Below are 12,435 nucleotides of genomic sequence, written 5' to 3'. Positions count from 1 at the left end.
GCGATCCTGTCTTCTGTGAAGTGAAAGTAATGTTGGGCCCTGCAGCACTTCTTTGCAAATAAGAGATTGCAATGTGTCCACTAGCATCAGCATCACAAAGCGAGATGCGCGGTGGTGGTCCCCCACCCCTTAGCCTGGGCTCCTACCCCGCCCCCTTTCCACCACCAGCCCTGGGGCATCGCCTAGATTTATCTGGATCTCTCAGTATATCTCTCTCTCACTATGCTGGCCCAACAACTCCCAACCACTCACTGCTGAGAAAATACTAGGCTACATAATTACAGAAAATACTGGGAGCAGATGGTATTCTATTTTATCCATTCCTTACTTTCATTTGTTCCACTAACTTGTTAATGGATAAAGCGTTTTTGGTTGTTGTTGCAGTGAGGTAGGCTCTAGGCAGCATGTATTTTTTCTGCAGTCTAAATATTAGCTCCACTAACTGAACTCTAGGTAAGAAAGTGATCTAACAGAAGGGATGGGCAACCAACCAGGGCTGGGATTAAAATCCTGGGCTCTGACTTGAAGAGAATGACTCACCGCCGTCTGACAAAACATATTTCCATCAGGCGGCTTTTGAGTTACCAGCTACGTCTTCAGACTGTCAAAGAAAGGGCCGGCACCAACACCTGCATACTGCTTTCAATATTCCCTCTAAGCTGCGTGTAGTCGCGCAGCTCCCCTCGGATTGCCATGCAGAAGAAATATGAGCCTGCACAGAGAAGCACTAGATTGAACTTTACTCAACTTTCTAGAGATTTCCTTTTCAGTTAACACAAATCAACATTTCACACTACTATTGGAATTGTGATTGAATGAACACAATATTAGCCACTTTCAAAACTATGCAAGACATAGTATGCAAAAACTAACTTTGCTAAATATTATTTCTACCAGCATGTCAAATGTGCAACCAGAGAAAAAAAACTATAATATATATATATATATATATTTTAAACTCTGCACAGACCTGTGCGTCATTAACCAAGCAGAGCTGCAATAGGCCTATATGCAAATAGCCATTGCCATATATGGATCTGTGCCATTTGTTTAGGCTACAGTATGACCGGTCGCGAGTAAAAGAAAGGGGGATACCTAGTCAATTGTACAACTGAATGCATCTTCCGCATTTAACCTGAATGATAGAAAAGGTACTTCCATGTTAAAATGTTATGGGATGCATTTTCTCCATTGTTTTTGATGGTAGGCCACTCTGGTAAGCCTACATTATGATCAAATAGTCAAAGTAGCCTACTTGACCACTTAAAACTGCAACTTAAAGCGGGTACAGCCTCACTGTTCACAGTAAACGAGAACTACAAGTTTGTGCTCAGCAGACATGACATTTTCTGAGGGAACATTGATTGCATTTATAGGTGTGGCCCGCCTAGCCTGTCATTCTTCAACATTACAGTAATCTTTTATAATGTACTTGTTTGCTCTAGAGCTGCTGGGGCTGGTGATAGGGACTGGGAGCTTGCAGTGGTAGGGGAGCTGATGTGTGCCTGTCAAAGTGGCAGCAAGGTGTTAGGCAAGCCCTCCACGGCTCCTCATTTACACCCCAGTGAGAGACTGAATCGATCTACGATGAGTCTCCAAGGCAATTAAACCCACAGGAAAATCAGGTGCCCAACCCAACGTTGGGGAAGGGTAGTGAGAGAGCAGACTGGATTATTATGATTTTTTATTAAAACTCAAGAAACAGAATCACTACGAGGTTTAGCGGCACCCTGAGAACCTAGACAGAGGAAGGGGAATAGGAAACTACAACTAAAATAACAACGTAGGAGTTGAGAGTGAACGGATGGGACCGCTGTGACGGCCATGTTGCGTCACCGGCCATCGCCATAACATTCCATCAGGAGAGTGAAAGGCCACATGAGGAGGCATCTCTAGTAAGAGGGCACCCACCAAACTGTATGTCCAGTAATTCCATCTGACTCAACCCCTATTCCAGGCATAATAAGGGTATCCAGTCATAATATCTAGGCTACCTTGCTAAAGCGTTGCATAGCTTAGAACAGACCTTGATTTACATGAAATCGGTTGCTCAACAAGGTTTTCTGTTTCAGATGTTCTGGCCTGTAGTGTTTAAGTGTGTGCTAATAGTAGTGACGAAAATAATCTATACAGTTATATACCGTGATGTTATTTTAGACAATATTATATCGATACTTTGACTTCAAGACAAAAGATGAAAGCATTTTTTTCTAGGTAGCGTTACCTACTGCTAGTCGGCTGTACCTGCGACAAATGCTGGTATTTATCATCATAAAGCTTGTTCATCTTCTTTTAAAAAAATAGTTAGCCAACATGTTTCCAACACTTATTTCCATGACTGATCAAAACTCATTATAATGTCTCTCGTCTCTCTGCAGGAGACTTATAGTGAGCAAGATGTTTGGGAAATCGAATCACACTATCGAGTTGCAATACATATAGAATCGCAATATATATATATATCGAATCAGCACCAAAGTCTCATCATAATTAGAGGTCGACCGATTATGATTTTTCAACGCCAATACCGATTATTGGAGGACCAAAAAAGCCGATACCGATTAATCAGCCATGTTTTTTTTGTTTTGTAATAATGACAATTACAACAATACTGAATGAACACTTATTTTAACTTAATATAATACATCAATAAAATCAATTTAGCCTCAAGTAAATAATGAAACATGTTCAATTTGGTTTAAATAATGCAAAAACAAAGTGTTGGAGAAGAAAGTAAAAGTGCAATATGTGCTATGTAAGAAAGCTAACGTTTAAGTTCCTTGCTCCGAACATGAGAACATATGAAAGCTGGTGGTACCTTTTAACATGAGTCTTCAATATTCCCAGGTAAGAAGTTTTAGGTTGTAGTTATTATAGAACTATTTCCCTCTATACCATTTGCATTTCATTAACCTTTGACTATTGGATGTTCTTATATGCACTTTAGTATTGCCAGTATAACAGTATAGCTTCCGTCCCTCTCCTTGCTCCTCCCTGGGCTCGAACCAGCAACACAACGACAATTAGCGCACGCTAACTAGCCAGCCATTTCACTTTGGTTACACAAGCATCATCTCGGGAGTTGATAGGCTTGAAGTCATAAACAGCGCAATGCTAGAAGCATAGCAAAGAGCTGCTGGCAAAATGCACGAAAGTGCTGTTTGAATGAATGCTTACGAGCCTGCCTCTGCCTACCACCGCTCAGTCAGATACTTAGATACTTGCATGCTCAGTCAGATTATATGCAACGCAGGACACGTTAGATAATATCTAGTAATATCATCAACCATGTGTAGTTAACTAGTGATGGATGATGGATTGTTTTTAAAAGATAAGTTTAATGCTAGCTAGCAACCTACCTTGGCTTACTGCAGTTGCGTAACAGGCAGTCTCCTTGTGGAGTGCAACGAGAGAGAGGCAGGTCGTTATTGCGTTGGACTAGTTAACTGTAAGGTTGCAAGACTGGATCACCTGAGCTGACAAGGTGAAAATCTGTCATTCTGCCCCTGAAAGAGGCAGGTAACCCACCGTTTCTAGGCCATCATTGAAAATAAGAATGTGTTCTTAACTGACTTGCCCTAGTTAAATAAAGATACAGATTTCCGATTGTTATGAAAACTTGAAACGGGCCCTAATTAATCGCCATTCCGATTAATCGGTCGACCTCTAGTCATAATATCAGATCGTGAGGTCCCTGGCAATTCCAAGCTCTAGCTAATAGTACCAGTGAAATATTGATTCAATATTGACATTTCCCCCTCCATGGAGCTGGAGTCGTCACAGCTCATCACGAGACCTCCCTTTTTACTTTGACCCCTGCATGCTCAGTTCACACCTGCTAAAAGAGCTTACTCTGTATAAACACGGACCAGTGGAGTGCACCACAGGCTGGGAGTAATGTACACATTCATGTTTTGCTGTCATCTAGTAGGCTAACACGCAGTTCAAAAACAAACCTGGCGAACCTTAGTCAGACCCCAACTCACAGGGTCTCCGATTGTGTGTCCTAGGCTTTCAACAGCCAGGTAGAACAGACCACTCCAGCCTACCTTACACTGACAGACAAGCAGACCTATGGGAGAGGGCCGGGAGGTAGTGTGATCCCACCAGGCATCGAATTTTCCAGCCATGGCTGCCGATGCCCCCTTGTGTGGCTGTAACGGCCCCTAAAAAGTGGCCCTTGTGCCCTTAAGTTAAATATATAATTATTCTCCCGGCTGCCAATAGTCGTGCTTCGAAGCACCTCACATGGGTCTCTCATAGGGATATGCAGCTAGCTCTCCTTTAAAAAACAAATCGATACGCATCTAGATACATGGGCTCTGATATGATACATTTTAGTTTGAAACGATTCTGTGCGATTCGGGGAACTAATTGATGCGATTAAATAAGATTCAATGCAAAAAAAAACGTTTTGCATGAACATTCATTTTCCAATTAAAAATGAATATCTGCTGTTGATGGGAACTCAGGAGCTGGGCCCCTCTGAGCTGGATCTGTCTGAGAGCACTTCACTGAGCTGAGTGGCTCTTTGTTAGTGTATGTTTCTGTTAGGGCTGGGCTGGGCTATATATCCAATTATATCCAATGTATGTTTTTGTGTGATATTCGAAGTGTCTTTATCACAAGAATCAAGGATATTTCTTCTATTTTTAATTAGCGTTTATGTCTGCTTTTTCTCATGTCTTTTTAAATCTCGTCTCCTTCGCTTCTTCTCTGCACCTCCCATTTAAGCCAGGGATCTGTATATAATGACGAGATTCTCATGTCTCCACCCAAACAATGGGAGTCATTGTCCAAAAGGCAGGCGACAAGGTTAGGTCCAAAATAAGCCAATAGAAACACACTGGGCTTATTTTGGACTGATTTTGGGAAGTGTAACTTCTTGCCTCGCCCTTTTCCTCTCTGTTTATACACACACACACACACACACACACCACGCCCCTCCCCTACCACTAACAACAAAGATGAGAGCTCACTTCTTCCTCTCTGACAACTCACCATTTGAGTTTAGGTCCAACAGTATCCGTCATATGGACTCCGAAACACAATATTACAGTAAAATAATGTCTCAGAGGTGAAGTTACCCTTTTTATGTTTAAAGTATCAATTAATATTGATATGGGGAAATTCATGCTCACTTTGGTACCACGTAACGCTAGCATCATTTTAGCCAAAGGCTGTAATACTAGCTGTTTGGTCTGTGATTTATAAATGTGCAATAAGCATAAAATACAATTATATAAGGAATTGGCAACTCCTCATTCTGAGAAATAAGGTAGGCCACTTGACTTCAACATCTGAACAAAGTGGACAGGCTAGCATGCTGTTCAAACAGCTGGAGATGGACAGAAGGGTGTGTTCCTAGCAACTCAACTGTTCTGCCTTGTTAGCTAGCAAATAGATTATCTGGCTACTCACTAGTACGTGGGCTTGTGCTTGAGAGATGTTTTATGAGAGCTATGTTAATTAAGCAATAAGGTCCGATGAGGTGTGGCATATGGCCAATATACCCCGGCTATGAGCGGTTTTAATGCAAAACGCAACGCGGAGTTCCTGGATACAGCCCCTAGCTGTGGTATACTGGCCATATACCACAAAAGAGGTGCCTTATTGCTATTATAAGCTGGTTACCAACATAGAGCAGTAAAGTCAAATGCTTTGTCATACCCGTGGTATATGGTCTGAACATTTGTTGTGTAACTGGGAGTCTCGTGAGTGAAAACATCCGAAGATCAAAGGTAAACGATTAATTTGAATGCTTTTTTGATTTTCGTGACCTAGCTTAGTGTACATAATGTTATGCTAGGCTATCGATAAACTTACAAACGCTTGGATTGCTTTCGCTGTAAAGCATCATTTCAAAATCTGAGACGACAGGTGGAAGAACAAAAGGCTAAGCTGTGTTTTGCAATATTGCACTTGTGATTTCATGAATATGAATATTTTTCTGTAATATTATTTGACTGTGGCACTATGCTATTCAGCGGTTGCTGATGACAATTATCCCGCTACCGGGATGGGTAGCGTCAACAAGTTAATTAAAACCTCTTGGAACTACCCATCCCGGATCCGGGAGAATTGTCATCAACTACACTAATTAGTATAGCGCAACGGTCAAAAATATTACTCGAAAATATTCATATTCATGAAATCACAAGTGAAATATAGTGAAACACAGCTTAGCCTTTTGTTAATCACCATGTCACCTCAGATTTTGAAATTATGCTTTACAGCCAAAGCAAGTCGATAGCCTAGCATAGCATTATGTCCAGCTAGCAGCAGGAAGCTTGGTCACGAAAATCAGAAAAGCAATCAAATTAAGCGTTTACCTTTGATGATCTTTGGATGTTTTCACTGACGAGACTCTGTTTGCTAGTTTGCACAGCTTGACAATGCTACTGTATCTTTTTTGACACGCAAAGACCCAAACGGAGTTCCATACTATGTATGTCGTGAAGCTAATAGCAGTGACGCTATTACTGTGCAACGGTAGGGAAACATCTGAAAAATAGCGCACATGATAGTGTGTACCGGTGCTCGACCAGTCGGCGAAAGCCAACATCACCCACAACAGAGAACGGTTGATTGTCAAGGGCAATGGATTCCATTATCTTGGCTTTAATGGATTTAGCCTTTTAGTTGTCACGCTGAAATGTTGTTATTCTTTCAAATAACTGCTCGACTTGTTGACTGCTCGATCCACACAGCAGACATAGCGGGCTAGTTTAGGAATGCTGTGTTGCACGTATAGCGTAAAATTTAAGCGGCATCATTACGTTATATGGGTATGCACAAGAGCTTTGACATCGGTTTTGCAAATCGGCGTTAAACTAGACATCGACATTGTAAATCGAAACTCATTTTTCAAAAGTATGTGGACAGCCCTTCAAATTTGTGGATTTGTCTATTTCAGCCACACCCGTTGCTGACAGGTGTATGAAATCAAGCACACCGCCATGCAATCTCCATAGACAAACATTGGCAATAGAACAGCCTTACTGAAGAGCTCAGTGACTTTCAACGTGGCACCATCATAGGATGCCACCTTTCCAACAAGTCAGTTTGTCAAATGTCTGCCCCGCTAGAGCTTCACCGGTAAACTGTAAGTTCTATTATTGTGAAGTGGAAATGTCTAGGAGCAACAACGGCTCAGCCGCGAAGTGGTAGGCCACACAAGCTCACAAAATGGGCCAACCGAATGCTGTAGCGTGTAAAAATTGTCTGTCCTCTGGAGCAGTGTAAACGTGATGAATCACGCTTCACCATCTGGCAGTCCAACAGACGAATCTGGTTAAGCGGGTGCAAGGAGATTGCTACCTGACCAAATGCATAGTGCCAACTGTAAAGTCTGGTGGAGGAGGAATAATGGTCTGGGGCTGTTTTTGATTTTTCAGGCTAGGCCCGTTAATTCCAGTGAAGGGAAATCTTAACGCTACAGCATACAATGACATTCTAAATGATTCTGTGCTTCCAACTTTGTGGCAACAGCTTAGGGAAGGCCCTTTCCTATTTCAGCATGACAATGCCCCCGTGCACAAAGCGAGGTCCATACAGAAATGTTTTGTCAAGATTAGTGTGGAAAAACTTGACTGGCCAACACAGAGCCTTGACCTCAATCCCATCGAACACCTTTGGGATGAATTAGAACGCCAACTGCGAGCCAGGCCTAATCGCCCAACAGAAATGTTCCAACAATTAGGGAAAGCCTTCACAGAAGAGTGGAGGCTGTTATGGCAGGAAACGGAGGACCAACTCCATATTAATGGTCATGATTTTGGAATGAGATGTTTGACAAGCAGCACTTACAAGCAGTACTTTTGGTCATTTAGTGTAGGTTTTGATTTGTAAGACATTCTAACTGTTTGTGTCACTTACAACTGAAGTTGCCAAATAACTCTGAATCTAGCGTATCGGACCTGTTTCAAATGATCACTTTTATACTCAACATAGCCACTTCATGTGTGCACTCCCTCCGAAATGGGAAAAATATCCTTTAAATTTTATTCAGCTAAGTTCAATGATATTCTTCTTACTATAAAATCATAAAACAATGGCAAGGGACTTATAAGCATATATTGTGTGCTAAATGAACAAGCCTACAGCCTATGGGATGGTATATAGCCAGATAACATACAGTAAGCCAAGTAACTCATTCTGTTCTTCTGAAATAGATTTTCTTCATATCATGTTTCTTTAGACCTGCCTAAAATAAATAAATAATTTATTGTGATGTATATTAAATTGATTTTTATACTTTAAAAAATGTAGATGTTCCAAAAGGCACGCATCAGCGGATTATATTCGTGGAGGACTGGAGATGATAAACGTGTTTATGTTAATTAAAGGTCAATTACTGTGACAATTACTCAATTGCATGACAATAACCGGCTGACAAAATGTATGGCCGCCACAGCCCTAGCTCTTATTTCTTAAATAACAAGAAATTGGTTTCAACACTAAGCCCTAGTTGTTAGTAAGTCAAATTAAAATGAAGCCCAATTTCAGCACCCATGCGCTGTCCATCTCTGATTGATTGTGCCGTGGCTGCCGCTTCAATGTAATGCAAGTTGTGTAAGTTACTCGAATCTGGCTTATTGTGAGGGCAACATCTCTGATAAATAGCTTAACCATGGGCAACAAAACATAGTGTTTATTCAAATCAATTATAGCAGCAGCAAGCTATCAAAGTTTACCTCCAGTACTCATCTTCGTGCTCTCAAACTGAACAGGACATCGGTAATCCACGTGCACAGACGTTGCGTTCCTTCTATGCGCATTGTTATGCTTCTTCAGTTGCTATGATGGTTTCCTTACTAGGCCTGCACATGTGCAAACCTGCCCAGCAAGTATAGCCTGATTCTGGCCCAATTGTCCAAATCATACTGCCACAGAGGTGCGGCCAGGTGTATGTACTAAACCGATTACTAGGTCACTACAATTTGGCCTGACTGAATCATTAAATGTGAGGTTCTCCGATAGTTAGAGCCCGTAGAAAGCAAAATTGTCTAGTGTATTGTTGCCTTTAGACAAGCCAAAGCATAAACAAAATGCAGCTCACAGAGAGGAGAGAAGAGTGCTGCACTGCACAAATGTAGTTGCATAGGTAGAATTATTTTTACTAGGCTATAGGCCTAGTTTGACCAAGTAGCATCCCATTCATTCAAAACACCCCATAAGACTACTCATGTTGGAAACGTAATTTCTCTATTTTGGATAAGATTAATGAAACAGCTTCCAGTACAGGCTACAGGGTTAGCCTACACACGGAATATCTGGTCTGTTAATTTCCTTCTTTGCAGGGAAGTGGATTTCAGGTGCAGAGGACACAATTGCACCATTCCTTCATTTGGCTGTCAGGCCTCATCAGCTCTACTACTGCCGTGATTGTGGCTGAAGCTCTTTGGAACAGATCAAATTCCATTTTCACTCTTGGTGGTGCAAAAACAACCTGCTCAAGACCTCTTTCTAAATTAAAATGGTTGTTTGTGCCAAAATCATGGTAAATGGTCAGAGGTCTGCCCCTACCAAAAAGGGCCATTTCAGTGGTGTGACAAATTGGAGAATTGAGTAGAGTGCTGGGTTGAGAAAATAGATTGGGGGTTATTGTGCTACTTAAAAACAACACTGCAATGAAAAATAAAGCCCCACATAGGCCTGCCTTTTGGTTTATCATTTTGAAATGGGGCAACATTACTTGCCTGGGTTGTTGGAATACATATTGAGTAACATTCAGTACTAATAGACATTTAATACAAATTACTTACATACAGCTTAGGCTATACCATATGAAAGATAGAAAAAATCTATACATGACTCCAGAAACTGTAACAATTGGCCATAACATAACATGAGAAGAATTGCCACTTGCATGCAGCCGGTAGAAAATTCGCATTGTGGCCATAACGATCCTTGCAGGCTTTCACAAGACTTGAGATCAAACATAACATGTCTGATAAAGCAAAGGTGCATAAGTACAGGAGCCAAGAGGCACGCAGCCTTCAATGACATTGTGAAGTGTGTTTACATAATGCCTGGAAAAGGTTGTACTTACCTATCAGTGATACTGGACTGTGTGTCGCTCATTGGGCTTCCGTTTCTAGATTTGCTGGGATTTATATCCAATTATCATTTTCCAAAGTATGATAAGACAGACTCTTTGAATACCCCTCCCCTAACATCCGTCTATGTTGAAGAGATGATTGAAAAAGGTGATGACATCAACAACAAAAAATCAACAACATTGAGAGCGGAATCTCCAAATAACAATGTCATGAAAACACCTTCAATTTTCGGTGATAGACTGCCAGTGAAAAATAAATATCTGGGTATGTCCTAATACTGAATTCAATACCTCAATGTAAGAGTTTTGCAATCATGTACAGTGAAATGGTACGTATTCAGTGAAGCCACTGACGATAATGCTATTTTCGCTACTGTAGCAATTTCTTGAGATAAATCAGGACCTCTAATAAGAAGCCCTAGTCTTACGTCGTGCAGCTCTCCACTTTATCGCACAAGACACCAGGGTCGGGGATGATGTTCCTATTGACAATGATGCGTTGTTCCCTTGGAAAATATTGATACAGGCTCCACTTTAACTGTTTCCGCCCTATAGAAAATACAACCAGTTTACCTGGGCCTGGTGTAGTAACAGCCAGTGTATCTTAAAAAAAAAAAATCGAGTCAGTCCCATTTGGTGTTCCCAGCCTCCAGGTTTGCCTTTATCCGTAGACGAGCAGCCAGCCCCTCGTGACCATGAGAATTTCTAAAAACCGACAAGTCTGAGTTGAAACCCGTGTTGGGAATTAACTAGATAACCATTAGTAATTATTGCATCAAAATAACAAACTACGTAATATTCCTAGCTTGATCAGCTAGCTATAGCAAATGCATTGTTTTCCCCCCCAGCTAGCTATTGCACTATTTAGCTTGCTAGCCAATGTGCCCCTCTAAATTTGTTGGGAGCTTCAATTCAGATAGCTTGAACGCTAGCTAGCGGTTAGTTAACTCCAGGGAGTGGAAAATCCAACGGCTTTTCCTCCAGTAGACTCGAAACGTGTCCAATAATATACGTTTTCTATAAAAGTTAAGAGTGATAGCTGGCTACGAAACAAAGTAAATCATTGAAATTCAGCCGAATGAATACATCAGCTAACTACTGTACCTTGCTGCCGAGTCTCGGCCAACGATGGCTAGCTAGCTATCTACTGTACCAACGAAAACGGGATCACTTTCAGTAACTAGAAAACTTCGCTTCGTATGCTCCGACAATTCTGAATGTCATTCCCAAAAACAAGCGTAGCAAAAATTATAAAACGTGTCCCGGCGAATATATGAAGTCCTCACGACTTAAGGAACCGTTTCAAATGTTTCTTGTAGATCTCCTTCGGGTTGCAAACATCCACAGAACTTAACGGAGCGCAGTTTTCGTTGACTCCATGTTTCCAGAATTCAGACAATTTGAGTTTTCTCTGCAGAATTCCCTTGGACGTCTATGCTAACAAGGATAGCTAGCTAACAAAATAATTATCTCAATTACAAAAAATAAACACTGAGCCGGTTATCACTTTAGAATAATGTGATTATTAGAATGTGTTTCCAGATGTGTTATTGAGGAGAAAAATACACGACATTCTACAATTTCACTAAATATCAGGATAACTACGCCCTGGCCAACAGCTCCCAATTTGCGTCTGTCTACTTCCGCCGAAAAAAAACATGCCATACTATCATAAATAATAACAATAATAATAGTAATACATTTGCCTTTTTCATTATGGTGTCTAATTGGATGCCATTGGCAGATGGGATCCAAATAAAAACCTTGCCAGACTTTCATAAATAATAATAACAATAATAATACATTCGCCTTTTTCATTATAGTGTCTGACGGGATGTTCTTGGCAGATAGGATTACACATATATTTTACTGTAGACCAAATCTATTTTGAACTTAAAATGTAGATACATTTTCTGTGAAACCAAAAATTATCATTGTTATTATTGGCCTAATGATTATCACATTGGTATTCTACAACACCATCTTATATTCCCCTCATTGTGTCTACTTATATATTTGTGTTAGACCACTCCTAAAACTTGAAAACATCTGACACACCAAAATCAAAATTTTCAGATGATTTTAGGTCTCAGAAAGTGGTCTAATGTCAAGAGGAGTCCATGTTAACCGTTGTATGCCTCCAACCCAAATGAATGAAAACAAGGCCCAGAATAAAATGAGATCCCTATACCACACCCATTCATTTTGGATTCAAGTACACTGTATAAATGGATCTACACAGCAGATGGTTAGGATGTGGACTCATCAGGACTCACCTTTTGGGGTGTGACAACTTCTGACTAACTTTAATTTGTGGGTGAACTATCCCATTAAAATGACCAGTTAATAAAGTACAATCATTTCCTGGTGTG

General features: G+C 40.8%; 1 protein-coding gene across 9 annotated transcripts in view; it reads right to left on the bottom strand.

Moving 5' to 3' along the window:
• Window positions 1–11,702, bottom strand: part of LOC109905382 (rho guanine nucleotide exchange factor 12) — a 65,950-nt gene extending 54,248 nt beyond the window's left edge. For 4 of the 9 annotated variants that reach the window (XM_031790432.1, XM_020502721.2, XM_031790433.1 and 1 more), the window contains exon 1: window positions 10,055–11,683. Coding sequence is in view for 8 of the 9 variants with exons in the window: in XM_020502721.2 (XP_020358310.1) it covers window positions 10,055–10,086 (32 nt within the window). In the remaining variant the exon portion in view is untranslated. Of the gene's footprint in view, window positions 1–10,054 lie in introns of all 9 variants that reach the window. The other 5 variants (XM_020502717.2, XM_020502719.2, XM_031790431.1 and 2 more) reach the window with 5 other exon arrangements.
• Between the last annotated feature and the right edge of the window lie 733 nt (window positions 11,703–12,435).

The sequence above is a fragment of the Oncorhynchus kisutch genome, linkage group LG15, assembly GCF_002021735.2.
Source record: "Oncorhynchus kisutch isolate 150728-3 linkage group LG15, Okis_V2, whole genome shotgun sequence".
Taxonomy (NCBI): Eukaryota; Metazoa; Chordata; class Actinopteri; order Salmoniformes; family Salmonidae; genus Oncorhynchus; species Oncorhynchus kisutch.
The sequence above is the reverse complement of the archived record's forward strand: the minus strand, read 5'-3'. Positions and strand labels throughout refer to the sequence as shown.